Below are 20,177 nucleotides of genomic sequence, written 5' to 3' on the forward strand. Positions count from 1 at the left end.
GATGTGTGCTTGCGACCAAGGTTTGTTTTCTTGATAAGTTTTGGTTTTAATTGATTTTGTTTGCTAGTTTAATTGCTGCCATAGTTTAGATAATCACAAACCAAATCCCCCCAATTGCATAACGTACAACATAAAAATCTGACTTGAAACTTCCTCGTGGGATTGACCCCTTGCTTACTCTATACTATCTTTTGTGTTTGAAGCTAGGGTAATTAATTTGTGCGACCGCGACATCGCAACACTTCCCTTTCACGTCCATAACCGTGTTGAAAATGTTTTCAAACATGTTTTTTTCCAATGTGCATGACATTAAGGTTATGACGAAGAAGATTGATTTTTCAATAAGGAAACTCCTAGAAAATACTTTACTTTACTCAATTGTGGGTCAAACTAAAACCAGGAAGCTTCTACTTATCGAATTGAAAACCTAACATAATGTCATCGTACTCTAACACTACTTCAAACAATTTTTCACCCTACGATAGCAGCGGTTCGACATCCCTTTCAACTCTACCAACAAAGAACTTTTTTTATATTTGTGATCTATTGGCAAGAACCACTAGTGGTAGTAAAAAAAATATATTTTATTGCCATTTGTTAACATGAAGGCCTTGTTATTTTCCATACAATATTAACATGCTATTTTTTCAAGTGTGTTCCAACCAGAAATCATTTCATAAGCAGGAAAATCATTGATAGTCCACATCAAAGTTGTCTTTATCTGAAAATTTTATTTCCTCGATACATCATATATCAAAACCCCGGATGACCATAACTGCTTCAACTCATCAATCAATGGATGAAGACAAACATTTATATCAATCAACAGACTATTAGGACCGAGTATGACCATAGATAAAAATATGAACTCCAGCCTCATATACATCCTAGATGGCAAGTTGGAAACTGTGAATATCATCGATAAATAAGAAGAAGGAGCAGTAAATAACCCAAATGGATTGAATCTGTTTGTACATAACCCAAAACGCCCTTTCCTTGATTCCACTGAAAACTGAGGATGCATCCTATTAAAATGTTTCTTGGCTTTACCATCGAAAGAGTGCGCCATCACTTTATCAACCACATCATGTAAATGATGTCATGACATGTGCTTAACAGTCCTTGGTGACATGAATAACCATTGCAGTCTAGGTGTGATTGAGAAGTATCTAAGTTTTTTTTTTCTATGTGCGATAAAAGTCCTTCCCCCACCAGTTTTGGATTTATAAAGAGCATGCCCATATGTTCTACACTTGGTCAACTCTGTATTTTTAAGGTAGTATAACATACAAAAGTATGGACACGTATTAATTGTCTGGTATCCTAGGCCAAGGGGTTTCATCATAGATTTAGTAGCGCACAAGTTCTCTTTTAGCCTATTCCCTTGAGGTAAAATGCTTTTTGCCCATTTGAAAGTTTTATCATAACCGACCTCACTCAACCTATGATCTAACTTGACGGTGAACACTTGTACAATAGACGATAATTTACTATAATTTGTGCATACATCCCATAATGGTTCATCAAAGTCTTTCAAAAAATCAAAAAACCTGGTGTTTGTATTAGTTTCTTCATCTATGATTGGATATTGACCAGCATAAGCCTAGAACTATATTACAATAATCCATCTTACGCAACCCTTCAGGTAAATCTTGATACATCTATGAACAATCATCCATTACTTATGTCATAACCCAATTCTGGGTTTTTTCAAAAAATTCATTTCTTTTTCAAAATAAAGATAAAAAAATAATAATAAAGGCTGACAACATGGAGAAAGTAGGCCAGGAAATCAAGTTGCAATTTTTGGAGGAAAATTCAAGACCTAATTGTGCCCCATTATGCCCCAAAATGGAAAAAAAAAATGCAAATTCAAGGATTATTAGACGAATTTGCATAAAAATTAAGTCCAATGACATAATTAAATTTTTAATAGGCTAATTTGATTTAGTCATGGGCCAAATTAAATTTTAATTATGTTTAAGAATTGATTTGGGTCTAATTGAAGGATTTAATTAAGTGCAAAGACTTAATTATACTTTTAAATGGGTCAAATTAATTTTATTTGGAGCTTAATTGGTGAAAAATTAAGTTTGGGGGCCTAATTTGGGCTTAATTGAGAAGTTTGGAATTTTAAAAGACCAAATTTAATTTTTACCAAGTTAATTGAATGAAATTAGGGGCCAAATTGCAAGAAAATTTAAGTTTTGGGGTCAATTAGGGGTTAAATTGACAAAATTCACAGCCAAGGACCAATATGCAAAAGGCGCCAAACTATAGGGATTTAATTGACAAAATTCGGGGGTCAAATTGAAGAAATTGAAAGTTTAATGGTCAATTAGGGATGAAATTGCATAAATCTGAGACCAAGGACCATATTGCAAAAGGCGCGTAAATCCGGGGTTGAAGTTGAAGTTACGCCAGGACCAAATTGCATTAAATCAAAAGTTTAGGGTCAATTAGAGATTCTATTGAAAGCAATTGAAAGCTGGAGGATTAAATTGAAAATCAGCGAAAATCCCTAATTTTAACCCAAAACGGCGCCATTTTTGCGTTAAAAAAAAAGAGAAGAGACCAGGCGACGCGTCGCCTGGTCACTGTTCAACATCTTCCTCGTGAAGCTGTCAGGGTAGCATTTTTGCTGGTGCATTTAATGCATCGTTTGTCCCCCCAAATTGACAACTCTTGCACCAAAATGGCCACCTGAAATCCCTTTATCCCCGAGTATTATCCATTCAGGCCTATAAACATCAAAACTGCTCCGATGACCGGCCTAAAGTGGCCACCTCGGGCAGCCTTGGACTGTCAAATTTGGTAGTTCGAGGTGCACACTTTGAACCGACGGCTTAGATTCTTCGAGTCAAATCAACGAGTTCAATTTTTTTCCTTGTGAAGACAAGATTACCCTCTTCCACCCCTATAAATAGGAGAAGATTTCATGTTCGGAGGGAGGAGAAAATCGGGTTCAAAATCGGTCAAAAAACCAGCCTCCCTGCCCCTATTTCTGTAGCTTTTTTTTCTCTCCCTCTCTCTCCACCGTTCCAGCCACCAACAGCTTCTCCACCACCAGCTGTACCACAGGTAGCTATCCCAAACACAAGCTGGCCACCCCCACATCTGAAATCGCCACCATTTCTTCCTCTTTCTCATTTCTTCATAAGTCTTCATCTTCTCCCTGTGGACGACTTCGACCATCGCTCCTCGTAGAAACGCCGCCAGAACCACCAGCTAAGCCTCTTGATCACGGTCGAGACTCCTGCTTCGAGTGAGCCGCTCCTCTGCCAATCTCCATTTTCTGTAATCATTTTGGTTGCATGCAGAACGTAAACCATTGTTCACGTTCTGCAAATAATTAACAGTGCCTTTGGGTCAGGCCAATGTTGGCCTAACCCCAAAAATATTATGGGTCGAGATCAGCCCAACCATTTTGGGCTGATATCAGCCCACTGTTTTCTGGGTTTATGCCTGGCCCAGTTATCTGGGCCGGCCCGACCCACTTGTTTTAATAATATTTAATTAATATATTATATTATATATTTCTTAAAAAAATTAAAAAAACAAAAAATTCCAAAACAATTTCAAAAATACTTTTAAAAAAATTGTGATTTTCTCAAATATTTTTCTACCAATTTTGTATAATATCGGATTGTATATTTATACTGCGAAATACAAATCCGGTATTAAAATACCTGATTTTCTCCGAAATAGTTCAAAAAAAATTCAAAACATTTAAAAAAAATCTCAAAAAACTTTTCAATCAAACTTCCCTTAAAAAAAAAACTAAAAAAAAATATATATTTTATTTTCATGCATACGGCCAAATCCTAAAAGTTTTCCAAGTATATTTTCATTAAAATATTGCATCTTTCTCATGTTTTGAAAATCCAAAAATGGATATCATAACCAGTTTATGATTATCTATTAGAATTTAGCCAAAATATCAAAAATCTTTTTCCAATTTTTTTAGGATCTAGATGTAAACTTTAATATTTGTAGGGTATAAAATTACACGATAAAATACACCCTCAAGTATTAAAGATACAATCTAGATGTAGACTTTCTCATGAAGAGAGATGTGCCTTGAGCCTTAGAAAAAACCAACAAATAGAAATCTGACTTAGAAAAAAACAATCAAACAACAATGCAACTTACTTTAGGTAGGGTGCGCTGGGGGTGATGCGTCTTCCCCTTGCACAACCAGTCTATTACCTAGATTCTCGTAGACCATAGGTTCCTAGTAACCATAATACTAGGTGGCGACTCCTAAACATTAATCATAAATGATTAAATCCAAAAACCCTTCCCAACACACAACACTTCACCTAGGAGGCACGACAAGAGCCTCCATCGTCACCGAACGACGTCGCGTCGCTCGCGCCCCCGTGACAACTTATGTCAAACTTGTAAAGAATAATGATGATAACATGTATTAATTAATTACGTAAACTAAATAAATAACATAATATTGGTTTACCTCAAACTTATTCAAAATATTTTAATAGTATAACTAATTCATTATCAATTATCTACATAAATTCAAATTTCTATACATGTACCGAAAATTTTAACTCAACAAAAAAATTAACAAAATATAAAATGGACCTGTTAAATAAGCCATTATTTAAGTCATCACAAAATACCCAAGTCACAAATTCAAAATAAATTTCATCAATTTACATACAAATATAATTTTACAAAGTCTCAAACAAACCCTAACATATACAAATCATACATTCATACAACAAATTTCTATGGGAGAAAGCTATAAAACAAGTAAACTCCCAAACAAAATATATATACTACAAAAATATGTAATAAAAATTAAAATTTTAAAATTGAGTTCAAATAAAAAATGGATATTTTTGCTTACTTGGAGTGGAGAATTCTCAATAAAATTTGAATCAGAACATGGATGCTGACAAAGTGCATGAGTGTTGGGGTGACTGAATTTGTAGTAGGAGGTTGATTTGTGTTGTTTGTCGTAGAGAAAAATAGAGGAAGAAGTAAAAATGGGGAAGGGAGAGAGGATGGTTGCTCGTCAAGTCATAAATTAAATATTACAGATGAATTTAATAGATGGATTTAAATCTGTCGTTAATTTTTCTGTAAAAATAACATATCATCGTACTTTTTTGGTTTTTTCTATTTTTTATCTCACTGTAATTCCCTTGGTATATGCAGAGGGAATATTTCTATCGATACTTACAAATAGATAATGCGATGGCATATTCAGTTGGAAAAATTCACCGCAATCTACCAATAAAAATATTCTGTCGGTGTGTCCGTTTGTATTTGCTAATTTTCTAGTAGTGATTTTTTTTTTAATTTTCAATTGCATTAATTTTGTTTCCAATGGGTGCAAATAAAAATTTGATTTTCCAAACTTAGGTTATTAATATGTTATTTTTCTAACATAATTCAAACCATTAAATTCAAAATCAAAACGTTTGATTTGGAATACAACCGATCATAATTTTAAAAGAGCATGATAAGATCCAATTGAGATAAAGGAACAAGTAATGGATACACAACTTCTTGAATAATGAAATTGCATTCATTACTCTATAAGAAAGTGAAAGGTGCATTTAATATAATAAATGAAAGGATTCTGGTGCATGAAGTTATTGGGATAATAAATATTTTTCTTAACTAATTTTATTTTATTTATTTTGATATCTATATGGTGGCTTGCACAAAAATTTTGTATTATGAATCCATGAAAGAAGAACCCATATAAGGGAGCCGTCGCTACGTATGGTAAGTGAAAAGTTTCAAGTTTGTTGTGCATGGATAATAACAACAGTGCAAGCTGCAGAGAACATAATATAACAAATCAAGCCAGACTAGAAATCAATCTTGTTTATTATTCATAACTGGAAAAGAATACAATAAATACAATACAAATACAAATACAAATAATGAAGACACATACAATAAATACAAATCAATCTTGTTTATTATTCGGTGCGCTTGCAATTCTAAGAATATTCCTGAGAGAAAATCTAAAAATGAAGCCAGCATCTATCTCTTCTTTATTTTATTTCAACAGCCATCCTATTACATATATATATATATATATATATATATATATAGGCAGCCTAGAACTAGATACAAATGTTGCACATTATTACATTTATAATTAGCGCAGCATTTAACAACAATCTATGCATGCTTGCGTGCAAACTCCAGAAGACATTGACAGAGTTCTTTAGGCCTAGAAACAATTGCCATATGATCTGCTGGAATCTCCATCACTTCCTTAACCTCGTTGTGTTCAATCATGAAGCGCTGCAATGACGGAACCACCAATAAATCTTGAGTACAAACAACATAATCTCGCACAACCGATCCAAATTTCTCCTTCGTGAACTTGTTTGCCTTGGCCAGACTTTCAAGAAACAATGATCCTGATCTCTGTAAAAGCGTTTGGAGACTGAGATCCTGCAAACAAGAAAAATATATCTTCACTACACTAGTTATCACAGTCAAACAGGTCAGTCCAAGATCGAAAATCAATTTGTAATCAGATTTATGAGCCGTACCTCAGGGGAGGCAAGGTTAAAAGCAGTGGACCTCATGAATGCCTCATCTCCCGTGGTTGACACTACACTCTGCCACCCGTCTGCCACGGCTGGGCTATTTTCAATAAACTAACAGAAGGAACAAAATGTATAAGGGTTAATTTAAAGTTAGAGATGATTGGTAAAAAAAATGCCTTCTACATTTGCATGTTTTCATGTGCATTAATGCTATGAATTTTCCTTGTTGAATTAAGCAAAAGGTTTTGCCCGCCATATCTCTGCTCAATGGGTTGTGTTGTTGGACCTTAAACAGAACAGACCCGGGCACTCTTGTTCATCATCTAAATTAAAAGCAATCAATTAAAGGGCCTTCATTAAATGCAAAATAAAATAAATTGCGCTACCTTCTCTAACATATACGATGGCCGGTGCTCGGTATCAGGCAAGAATGCTGTAACAAAAACAGCTAGAGAAATCTTCTCTGGGAACTTCTCCATAGCAAAAGCCACGTTTAAGCCACCTAGACTATGACCCACCAATACAACCTTTTCATTTTCAGCTAAGCTGGCCATGAACTCGATCAAGGGCTCATTATACTGATCAAAAGTAACAACTTCTTCCAGTGTTTTTGTGTTCACCCCTGATGCACTCATGTCAAGGGCTGTGACAGAGTGGCCAGCTGCCTCTAGCATTGTCCTCACCTTGTACCATGCCCAAGCTCCTGAAGCTATACCATGGATCAAAACAAAATGCGTTGTTTGATTGTTGCTATCTCCCATTTTTAATTATTTTTTTTGGTGATTGATAGTACTATAAAAAAGTAAAGGCTTTTGGTTTCGCTTGACAGGACGTAATATTTTCGTAATGCCTTGCTTGTGCTCAGTAATGTCGTTGCTTGGTGGTATATATAGAGAGTACCGTCTGTTGAAAAGTTGAAAGTGGGAAATGTCAAGTCACGTGTTTAATTATTTTTTTTTTATCAAGAACTCCTAGGCATTATTTTCTTTGACAAGTCAACTCATGCGTTCTATCTTTTATGGTATTAACATGCAATGGGGAGCAAGTGCATAAAATAATTTTGAAATTCAACTTTTAAATATATATATATTCATGATGTAAAGCAGCCAAGTCATGCTTTCTTCGTTGATGAACTTCAAATAATATGACCAAGAAGATAGCTTGTTCTTGGAGAAGTTAACTCGTCAAATACAAACCCAACTCTTTCTTCTATTTTGCTTCTGTAAATTCTTAGGAAAATTCTCATATACTCATGATGAAAAGCAGCCATGTTTTCGTCGTGGAAGAACTTCAAATTAATATGACCCTACATTGAACATGAGTAGTCGTTCCAAACAATTTTATGTATTTACAGGAAATCTATTTCGTTTTCGTAACAGGATCCGTGCAACAATTATCTTTTGAATTAGTTATTTCATAGATTGAAATAATGAAAAGTAAGAGATGTCCGAGTACTAATTACTGGATATGATCGCCACATAAGTTTAGCTAAATTTAAGATAACTAGGACATTTAAGACTAGTCAATGTAGAGTCTTTTAAGCAAATCCATAAGTATTTTACATGAAATAGACTTCATCAGGTACTATCCTAAAAACATCTATTTCAATATTTTAATCTTTTGTTCTTTCAAATGTTATATTGTTCTTTTTAATTCTCAACATATTTTATATGTTTTTAATTCTAATGTAAAGTACCATAATAAATGAAAGATATATTTTAATTATGTATCTTAAATTTTTAAATATAAATGATGTAATTGTTATCAATTGGATCTTTTAATTGTTGTAGAAGATTGGATCTCCTCAAATTATTTTAAAAAGGTTCTATATGAATAAGTTTCAAAACTTTAGGATGAACAAGAAAACAAAAACTTAGAGAGGAAACATTGATATGTAATCACAAGCTTAGGAGGGGCATTGAAACAATTAAACCTTAGAGGGAGAAACTGGATTAGTCTCAAATTGGATGAACAAGAAAACACAAACAATATGATTGGAAAAATAACCATACATATTGAAGGAAAAAGAAACAAGTTAGACGAGCGAGTTCTCAAATAAACAATAAAAGACATAACATGAGAAATCACTTGAATCAAAGATACAAATTTAGTGATAGAAATGATAAATTTAATTTGTGATTCTTTGGGCCAATCACCCTTTTTCTTCAACTTTTCGTGAAGCAGTAGCTATATCATCTACATTTTGATATTTTATTTTTCTCTTTAATGCTAACTTTGTATTGCTAATTGGTATCATGGATTTCTTGTGGACATTTGGGAACAAGAGGGTATGTATGATTAAGCAGAAGTTCAAGAGATTTGAAGGTTGGTTAGCATTAAATATACCCTCACAATTCTTACAGCATTTGAAATGTCATCAAGCAAAAGGTGGTGTGTATCAAGCAAAAGGTTGCTTTAAGTTCCGTCCACATGCATTTAGACTAGCGTTTCGTATTGCACTGAAATTAATAGAGAAACCCTGGCTGCCACGGCTTTTACAGGTTGCGGTTTTTGCTAGTTCCTTAAGTTCCGTGCTACACTGCCTGATGGCAATAATACCAAACAAATACCACACATCTCTTTATCTTGTGAATGAGATCTTTTTTCTCTTCTACTTCTTTTTGTTATTATGTTAATAAAATATATATTATATCCTAGCATTTTCTACTCTATGGATACATTTTAAAGATCCACTTACACTCCAATATCTTTATTTTTTTTAATAAGGCTAGTGTCATTGACCTAATGGTAGTCTAACGAAAAAAAGGAACTAATGTCTTTACACTATCGGATTTAATAGTTTTACCGACAAAACTTTCCATCGGTATTTACTCTCACAGTCCGTCGGTATGTATTTTACTGACAGGATCACATAAAAAAATGGTCCATCGAAAAAACCTCGCATGTAATTTATTGTTTGTCGATGGATTTACAGACAGACAAAGTGCGTCAAAAAAATAATTCCCGCTTCATTTTTCGGTAAATCCATTGGTAAATTTAACATATTACCAACATGAATACCATATGTAATTTCATCGGAGAGTTAATAGTAGCAGTGACATTACATTTGCAGTAATTCTTTTCCAACTCTTTGAAATATACTGACGGAAGTGTTCCATTGGTAACTCCATCAGTAATAATTTAAAATAGCTTTTTTAAAAAAATACATTAAACAGAAGTAGATAAGAAATTAAAATAATAATAATATTAAATATTTATTATAAATTTAAACATTTTTAGGTTCAAATACAATAAATCTAAAATAGAGACGACGGAGGAGGAGGAGGAGGAGTCTAGTTGTCGCCAGGACTGTAGAGCCAATAAGGAGGAATACATGGATCATTCATATGTGATCTCATCTCCATTGGTGTTACCTATTTTTGGGTCCCCATATAAAAAAGGAGAAAATACCAAAAAAAATAGAGAAGCCCAAAATGGTACCGTTTTGAACGACACTGTTCTTCTTCTTCCCCTAGACATGCAACAGGGGAAGAAGAAGGTTTTTGAATTTGTTTTTTTCCCGTACTCTCTCTCTCAACCAAACATTGACAAGTCCTACCCCTCATACACCCTGCCATCATGCTGAAGAAAAGAGAGGGAGCCATACCCTACAGAGGACGACCCATGCCACCCTACCCTGTGTCATGATGGGACAAGACAGGGTGACCCCCTCTACTCCTGCTTATAAATACGGGGAGGCAGTGGAGAACAAGAAAGAAAAGAGAACAAAGAGGGAGGTTTTGAGAGAGATCAAGATTTTAAGGGGAGTTTGTTTTGAGAACTAGGGACGAAACAAAACAGAGAGACATTATAGAGAGAAAGAAACATGGAGTTTGCATCTTTCTAGGTCTGTTATTGTAGAGCTCTTGGTTTCGTTGCCAACTTACCAGATTCTAGTGCCGACAAACATACAACTTACTCTGGTTCTCTAGTCGACCTGAATTTGGTTGTTGATCTCTCCTTTTATCTTCTCCAGTAGTATACAAATTCAGGTTCTCCTCCATCTTAACCTATAGTTTGTCAACATCTTATGGTACTTTGCCCATGGCTGCCAAAAACAAAACATCTGACGATGTCTGTAGCAATGTCTGTCAGCCCTCTCTCTCAAGTACTCTCTCCTCCTACTTATGAATCAATTACATTCTCTGATCTGAGGCTTGACATAGTGCTATGAAAGATAAAATTCAGGTATAGCGTTCTAACAAAACTTGGTTTTTGGTTCTTTTTCATCCTTTAATGAATATTGTTGGCAGTTATTGGGTGTCCAACATAAAGCATCGAGCGGATGACAACATTGAGCGTTATAAGGCTCACTTAGTTTCTATAGGCTTTACTTAGTAAGAAGGTATTGATTATTCTAATACCTTTAGTCTTGTCATTAAGCAAGCTACTATCAAGTTGGTTTTCTCCATTACAGTTTCGCATGGTTGGATGATTCATTTACTCGATATACATAATGTCTTCCTCAATGCAGTACTTGCCGAAGAGGTCTACATGCAACAACCTCTAGGTTTTGTTGACTCTACTATTTCTTCTAATTTGTGTCTGTTACATAAAGTCTTTATATGGTTTGAAGTAGACTCTGCGGGCATGGTACACTCGTCTGAGTAATTTTCTGCTTTTACGCTTCAAAGGTTGACACTTCATTATTTATCTTGTCTACGGGTACTAATATCTTTTACCTTCTGGTTTGTGTTGATGATATCCTGCTTACAGGTAGCAAATCTATTATGCTTCAAAGACTAATATAGTTGTTGAGTTCAGAATTTAAGCTTCGAGACTTAGGAGTTGTTCATTATTTTTTGGGAATTGAGGTTCAATCCACCAATATGGTTCTGATGATACAACAAAATAAGTATATTCTTGACATATTTACTCGAGCTCGTATGACCTCTTGCAAACCTGTTGATACTCCGATTTCTACCTCCAAATTTATAGTGATGCCTGATTGCTTATTTTCTTATCTTTAATGGTTTCTTCAAATCGATGGTGTTCTTCAATAACTGATCACTTTTACAAGACCAGACATTTGTTTTGCTATTAATAGAGTTTATCAATTTATGCATGCTTCTACAATTCTTATTGGGCTGCCGTTAAACACATTCTGCATTATGTTCAAGGTATGGTCTCTTATGGCTTACATATCACTCGTAGCTCCTTCTTTGCTTTACGTGGCTTTACAGATGTCGACTGAGCGAGTAGTATTGATGATCGCAAGTTTATGGGTGGTTATCTTGTCTTCTTTGGTCATACACCAATTTCATGGAAATCAAGCAAGCAACGCATGATTGCTCGTTCTTCTATCGATGCTAAGTATAAAGCCTTAGCAGGCGACATTGCTGAGGTTATCTGGCTTTAGTATTTATTGTCAGATCTGCATAGTACTCCTAGTTCTGCTTCTACCATTTGGTGTGATAATCTAGGTGCTACTTATTTGTCTGCAAATCCTATCTTTCATTCTCATACTAAACATGTTAAGGTTGATTATCATTTTGTATGTGATAGGGTTGCCAAGAAGGAGATTCACATTCATTTTATCTCTTCTTAGGATCAACTTGTAGATGTCTTTACTAAACCACTTCCTACTGCTTCTTATACTGCTTTTTGGTTCAAGCTTCTGGTTGATTTTCCACCCTCAACTTGAGGGGCGTATTATAGAATGTATATATCTAAGAAATATTATTTGATTAATCTAGTGTTGTAATCTCTACATTAACTATTGTATATTGCTCTACATAAATAAATAAAAAAGGTTGGCTAACTAATAGGTTAAGTCTCCTATTTCTCTTCAAATCAAAGTCTTTGTATTACTAAAAAAACCTTCCAATCTCATTTTTCTCTTTGTTTTGAATAATATTTTTTATTAGCATTAAAGATAGAAAAAGTTACCATTGAATAGTGAAAATGCAGAAAGTGGAGGCCCAGATGAAAAAGAAAACACAAAGTATGTGATTAGGAAAATAATTTACTTCTGGAAGGAACACATATAAGTTGGGCAAGTGAGTTTCCAAAGGAAAAGAAAGAGACAAGTACATGATGACCTATAAATAAAATTAAACTCTTGAAGGAATTAATAAATCTAATAAAAAAATTGAAAATTTTGAATCATCACATAAAGGAGAACCCAAACTTAGGCAGAAGTTTCAAGAAAACACCTCAACTGCGAAAACGATTCTTATTGCTGGCCATGAAACCAGATTCCTACTTTGCTGTTGTTGCATGCAGTGTGAGACTGATGGAAACTCAAGAGAAAAATAGGTTTATAAATTTTTTGAAAGGTGTTTGATATTTTATTTCTTATTGCTTGATGAAACGACTACCCATTGTTATAAAATCTAATTAAATATTTGAAGAGTAAAAGAACAAATAAAGAGTTTTGTTTGGATTTGAACGAAATAGTCTCTTTGCTTATTATTTGAAATTATGTTTGATTATTATTTTTGAACGGATCAAGTTATGAGAATGAAACAGATTTCCTGTAAATAAATATTATAAAGTTAATACGCTATATAGCCTTATATATATACATAAACTAGATAAAATGAGTATTTTATGTAGTTACGTGAGATGTTAATTTTCATAAGAATTTACAAAAGAAAGAGTTGCGTTTGTATTTGAGGAGTTAACTTCACCAAGAACAAGCTATCTTCTTGGTCATATTATTTGAAGTTCTTCAACGAAGAAAACATGACTTGGCTGCTTTACATCATGAATATATATATATTTAAAAGTTGAATTTCAAAATTATTTTATGCACTTGCTCCCCATTGCATGTTAATACCATAAAAGATAGAACGCATGAGTTGACTTGTCAAAGAAAATAATGCCTAGGAGTTCTTGATAATAAAAAAAAATAATTAAACACGTGACTTGACATTTCCCACTTTCAACTTTTCAACAGACGGTACTCTCTATATATACCACCAAGCAACGACATTACTGAGCACAAGCAAGGCATTACGAAAATATTACGTCCTGCCAAGCGAAACCAAAAGCCTTTACTTTTTTATAGTACTATCAATCACCAAAAAAAATAATTAAAAATGGGAGATAGCAACAATCAAGCAACGCATTTTGTTTTGATCCATGGTATAGCTTCAGGAGCTTGGGCATGGTACAAGGTGAGGACAATGCTAGAGGCAGCTGGCCACTCTGTCACAGCCCTTGACATGAGTGCATCAGGGGTGAACACAAAAACACTGGAAGAAGTTGTTACTTTTGATCAGTATAATGAGCCCTTGATCGAGTTCATGGCCAGCTTAGCTGAAAATGAAAAGGTTGTATTGGTGGGTCATAGTCTAGGTGGCTTAAACGTGGCTTTTGCTATGGAGAAGTTCCCAGAGAAGATTTCTCTAGCTGTTTTTGTTACAGCATTCTTGCCTGATACCGAGCACCGGCCATCGTATATGTTAGAGAAGGTAGCGCAATTTATTTTATTTTGCATTTAATGAAGGCCCTTTAATTGATTGCTTTTAATTTAGATGATGAACAAGAGTGCCCGGGTCTGTTCTGTTTAAGGTCCAACAACACAACCCATTGAGCAGAGATATGGCGGGCAAAACCTTTTGCTTAATTCAACAAGGAAAATTCATAGCATTAATGCACATGAAAACATGCAAATGTAGAAGGCATTTTTTTTACCAATCATCTCTAACTTTAAATTAACCCTTATACATTTTGTTCCTTCTGTTAGTTTATTGAAAATAGCCCAGCCGTGGCAGACGGGTGGCAGAGTGTAGTGTCTTCAACCACGGGAGATGAGGCATTCATGAGGTCCACTGCTTTTAACCTTGCCTCCCCTGAGGTACGGCTCATAAATCTGATTACAAATTGATTTTCGATCTTGGACTGACCTGTTTGACTGTGATAACTAGTGTAGTGAAGATATATTTTTCTTGTTTGCAGGATCTCAGTCTCCAAACGCTTTTACAGAGATCAGGATCATTGTTTCTTGAAAGTCTGGCCAAGGCAAACAAGTTCACGAAGGAGAAATTTGGATCGGTTGTGCGAGATTATGTTGTTTGTACTCAAGATTTATTGGTGGTTCCGTCATTGCAGCGCTTCATGATTGAACACAACGAGGTTAAGGAAGTGATGGAGATTCCAGCAGATCATATGGCAATTGTTTCTAGGCCTAAAGAACTCTGTCAATGTCTTCTGGAGTTTGCACGCAAGCATGCATAGATTGTTGTTAAATGCTGCGCTAATTATAAATGTAATAATGTGCAACATTTGTATCTAGTTCTAGGCTGCCTATATATATATATATATGTAATAGGATGGCTGTTGAAATAAAATAAAGAAGAGATAGATGCTGGCTTCATTTTTAGATTTTCTCTCAGGAATATTCTTAGAATTGCAAGCGCACCGAATAATAAACAAGATTGATTTGTATTTATTGTATGTGTCTTCATTATTTGTATTTGTATTTGTATTGTATTTATTGTATTCTTTTCCATTTATGAATAATAAACAAGATTGATTTCTAGTCTGGCTTGATTTGTTATATTATGTTCTCTGCAGCTTGCACTGTTGTTATCATCCATGCACAACAAACTTGAAACTTTTCACTTACCATACGTAGCGACGGCTTCTTTTTAGCTAAGATAATGAAAAAATATAATCGGGATCACATATGTAAAAATTTAAATTTTAGAGATCAAAATAAGTATTTTCGAATCTTTTTAGCTAAGAAAATGAAAAAAGACTAGTTTTTTTCTTATTAATTTTATTTTTTAATATTAAAAAAAATTATAACCTAAAATCTTATTTTGTAATATCAATACTTAATTTTAGCTGTTGAATTTTTTCATATGACTTGTTAGAATAAAATTGTAAAGAAATAAGGTTTAGGACCAGATTTGTTTATTTTAAAAAACACTGAAGACCTCATAACAAAGCATTATATCCTCTATTATAGAGTGAGAGGATGATTTTTTAGTTGATTATGTAATTGTAATGTGGCCGTGAGTGGTTTAGCTGTGGTTTTTACCGAATGTAAGGTTAATAAAACGTATAGATAGATGATCTTTATCTTGTAGTGAATTGCTATGCTTTTATATATTAATACAAATGTTGTACATATATTTTAATCAAAAACAAAAGTTTAGTTTTTTAATTAAACCAAATACCCAAAAAAATGTAATGTAGGAAAAAAAAGTATAGTTATAAGACATATTCACTGAAAATGTAAAATCATGTGAGAAGTAAAATTTAATTGTTTTATTTGGATTAAAAGAATATTATAAAAGAAAAACTAATCTAGCTGACCATCTTGTCTTGTGGATATCTTGGTTATTTGTGTAACAACCGTAATAGTTAGGTCAATTTATCCGTTTAACTTCCAAGTAAAGGGTAAATGAAACATAGATTTATTTATTTTTTACATTGGGTTCACCGAAATTTCTAACAAAATTGGCAGAGTCTCCCCAATATCGGGAGATCCCAAGTTATCGATAATTTACCTTGCATGCATTTATGATCACATCTCATCCACAATGGGTCCAATTCAACATTAAATTCATTCAAGAATATACTCATGACAAAACTTCATACTAAATCTTCATCTCATATCACATGCATAAATTAGTAATTAAAAGAATCATCCAAGCACCGAAATTCCATATATAAACACAACATAGTTTAGCTTTCTAAACATAAACTAGTACATTATAATATCCCCAAGTATATGTTAATACATTTAATATTCTAAACACAAAATAATACGAGTATACTGTTATATTCAGGTTATATATTTACTGCATAACAAAATTACATGGATTCAAAATTTTACCTCATAAATGAATCACTACTCATCAAATTATTATTTTTCATATCAGGAACATAATAAACATCATAAATGAATCACTACTCATCATTCTTAAACTCAACAATAATTTTACCTCTACCTTTGATTAGTGTTTGAGATAAATCACTAAAAGTGATGTTGCCATAGCTTTCTTAATCAAGCTCAATAAAACTTCATTTCACATATGTGATTTGACACACCTGTATCAAGATTCCAAGTGCTTTGATTGCATGATTCAAAATTTCCACAAGCTAGCAACAAAGCAGGCTCTTCATAGCAAAATTCACCTTTTTGTCTTCACCAATAATGTTGCAATGACAATTTAAAGCATAATGACCAAACTCTTTGCAATTGTAACATTTAATTTCTAATATGTCATACCTCCAACTTCATCGGCCTCAGCCTCTAGCACATCCTCTTAGAAAAGAATTTTGATTGTCATTGTGCCCTCCATGAGTTTCATGGCTTCTATATGACCTACAACCTCTTTATCTTCCTTTTCTATAAAAGATTCCACCTCTTTGAAAACCTTCTCTACTAGACTTAGTCTTGTCCTTTGAACTCAACTTTTCATGTAATGCTTGCTCTTTTGATCTTCTTTCTTCTTCTTTTTTCAATCTTCTACTCATGGGCTTGAAGAGAACCCGTAAGTTCTTCCACTGTCATCTATTCTAAATCTTTTGACTCTTCTATTACCACAACAACATGATCAAATTCTCAGTCTAAAAACTTCAAAACTTTCTCTATAACATCGTCAATGTTTTCTCTATTTAATTATTCTTATCTGATGAAGAACTAAAATTACTTTTGTAAAGTAATCGGAGATGGATTATGTGCTTTCCTTTTTTAACCTTTCACCTCTCAAAGCTTGCAACCATACCCTCTTCACTCTTTCTACACTACTATAGGATTATTATTTTTAGAATCTCTCATGCATCTTTTGAAGTTTTTGCTGGAGTACTCACCATCTCTAATGTAACTTTATCAAGCCCTTGATAAATCATAAATAAGGCTTTGTTATCTCTCTTCCTAGATTCTTTAAGAATCATCATTTCTGTAGTATCCAAGGTTGCTTTTGCTCTTATTCATTATGGTTCAGTATATTCATTGTAATGTTTTGAATATAAAGACATAGGAAAAGCCTACAGAGCCCTTAAAGGCTTAGATGTAGAAATAAATGAATAAAGGGTATAATAGTAATTGAATAAAGAGATGATAAATATAAATAGAAAGAAAAAAAAAGAGATCTGAATATTTTGAGAGAGCAAACTGTGAGAGAGAAGGGAGAAAGAAGAAGAAGAAAAGAAAAGAGGGAAATTAGAAGAAAAATAGAAAGGAGTTGAAGGAAATATGTTTAAAGGTAGGATTTAGGTTGTTAAATGTATAAATATGTGTTATTGAGCTTTTAATTTCAGTTTTGATGAATGTTAGGGTTTTGAAAATTTATGTTTTGGGTTTGATTGATGAATTGAATTGAATGTTATGGGGTTGATTGTTGTGGGTAATTGATTATTTAGTTGATTTTGAGAGATTGAATTGAAAGATGATGATTTTGAGTTATGATTTTGTTTGAATGGTGAATTTGTGTTAGAAATAAGGAAAGAACAGTGGGTTTTCTGTTGAAATTCTGGGTTGGAGGTTGAAGATGACAAAAATTCAATTTGGTCCCTCAATTTGTGAAAATTACAGTTTAGTCCCCAAACTTTGAAAATTTACAGATTGGTCCCTGGAGTATATTCCGAGATTCTGGACAGAATAAAAGATGAATTATGGGCAGAATTCCTGTATAGTTATGAAATTTTAACACTTTCAATTTAGTCCTTCAATTTGACAAAAATTACAATTTGACCTTAAAAATTTGGTAAAATTCCAGAATGGTCCCTGGAGCATAATGAGATATTCTGGACAGAAATGAGGATTAATTATGGTCATAATTTCAGTATAGTCATGGATTTATGACAATTTTAGTTTGGTCCTCCAATTTGACAAAGTTATAATTTGACCCTTAAAAATATGATAAACTATAGATTAGTCCCCAGATGTATATTAAATTTTTCAGATTGATTTGATGAATAATTGAGGGTTATTTAGTCAATTATTATCAATTTTATTATTTGTTTTATTATGGATTAGATTTCGGGAAAACCGTTAAATTATGGGTTTTTGAGAAAATTGACTAGTTAGTTCAAAAACATATAGGGTTATGGAATACACCCTTAGATAAGTATATTAAATAGGTTATATATTATTTTGAGTCATTCTTGAATATGTCTCCTTTATATTTAGATAATCCTGATATTCTACCGGCGGGATGCCATTAGGATTTCCTTCGGTATCTGCTTTTGACTTCTGTTTGCTTCGAGTCAGGTGAGTAGATAATTTTTCATATGCATGAGAAATATTATAAATATTTGATTTGTTAATATGAATTGGATCATGCTTCTTGATAATATATATGTTGATTATTATCCTTGTTTTGATAAAGCATGATCAATTGTTGAATCTAAATTCTTGATATGAACCAGTATATATTTTGAATTGAATTCTGAATTGATAACTCCTCATTTGATTGATGTCATGAGTTAAGCCTTGAGATATGAATATGTCTGTCTGATTATAATTATGAACCTATGGTATGCTAGTCAGAATACCTATGCTAACAAGATAGTGTTAATCTTTGTGCACATCGTATCTGAACTCTAGTTGGTCGGGGGAGTCACCAACCTGTGTGGACTGATCATCCCACAATACGAAGCCTCATGCTCATTGCATTTTGATTTTCTGACGAGTTTTACCATATGATATTCTTGTTATGACCTGTTTGAGAAGCCTTCCTATAAGAACCTAGAGCCATAATTTTATATATACTCTCATTGTTGTATTACCTCGTGTGTGTATATTGAACGTTATCTACTCACTGAGTTGTTGAACTCACCATCTCATTATTTACCTTTTCAGGTTTATAACTTGATAGCAGGTCACTTTTGTTGAACCTTCAGAACCTGCTCTTTTGGTTGTAAATTTGTACATTTTCCTTTATGTGTAGTTAGTGCTCCAAAACTATGAAATTTTATTAACTCTTGTATTAAGTCAATCGAATTATATTATAAAGTTAAATTTTGTTATTAATGCAGCGTTGAACTCTGATTGAATTAGAAGAAGTTTATATGTAAGTTTGGGTTCGCATAGGTATGGAACCTTGGAGGGGAACCTTGTCTATGTGCCGGTCATGGATCCGGGTTTCGGGTCGTGACATTCATCTTCATTTAGTTCTCACAAATCTAAAGAGCTTAAATTGTATACACCATAGGTTATAATTTTGTTTTGTGAGACGAGGAATTTGAGATTGAAACTGTTGGTTGTTGTTGCTGCTGGAAACAATTACATATACCTACTCTCATACCAAATTTGTTGGAGTTTTGTACGAAGAAAATAGCAGAACACTCAGAACTCTATGTTTATTAATGGCTTGCTTAAAACAATGCAGAATACTTAGTATTTATAGGCTTTAATGAAAAATTGTAGTTGTGACCCTTACAAATCTAAAAAATGTTGAACTAAATACTAGTTTGACTGAGTTTCTAATCCCGCTGTTTCTAATCTCACTGTTCCTAAATGTCATGATACAAGTTTAATGCTCAACACCGAATACATGTGTTTGCATGGGCTACGAGTTCATAAAGTGCAAGCCCTTTAAAATCCCATGAGGTCTGCAAATCTGATCACAAATTATCAATCTTGTACTTGTTTTCTTTGTGATAACTGATTAATATGTTGTTCTTGTTTGCATATTTTGCAAGATCTCTCTTCAGATGCTTTTAAATAGACCA

General features: G+C 33.4%; 2 protein-coding genes across 2 annotated transcripts; one reads left to right on the top strand and one right to left on the bottom strand.

Annotated features, from left to right (window-relative positions):
* Positions 1-6,162: 6,162 nt before the first annotated feature.
* Positions 6,163-7,377, bottom strand: LOC133672560 (salicylic acid-binding protein 2-like). The gene is made up of 3 exons (XM_062093006.1): positions 6,926-7,377; positions 6,543-6,650; positions 6,163-6,441 (listed from the first exon to the last, which is right to left on the bottom strand). Exons 1-3 carry the CDS (start codon positions 7,298-7,300, stop codon positions 6,163-6,165), a joined length of 762 nt encoding a protein of 253 aa, XP_061948990.1. The 5' UTR covers positions 7,301-7,377.
* Positions 7,378-13,539: 6,162 nt separating this feature from the next.
* LOC133672530 (salicylic acid-binding protein 2-like) lies at positions 13,540-14,937 on the top strand. The gene is made up of 3 exons (XM_062092963.1): positions 13,540-13,957; positions 14,233-14,343; positions 14,445-14,937. Exons 1-3 carry the CDS (start codon positions 13,583-13,585, stop codon positions 14,721-14,723), a joined length of 765 nt encoding a protein of 254 aa, XP_061948947.1. The 5' UTR covers positions 13,540-13,582; the 3' UTR covers positions 14,724-14,937.
* The last annotated feature ends 5,240 nt before the right edge of the window (positions 14,938-20,177 follow it).

The sequence above is a fragment of the Populus nigra genome, chromosome 14 (genome assembly GCF_951802175.1).
Source record: "Populus nigra chromosome 14, ddPopNigr1.1, whole genome shotgun sequence".
Taxonomy (NCBI): domain Eukaryota; kingdom Viridiplantae; phylum Streptophyta; class Magnoliopsida; order Malpighiales; family Salicaceae; genus Populus; species Populus nigra.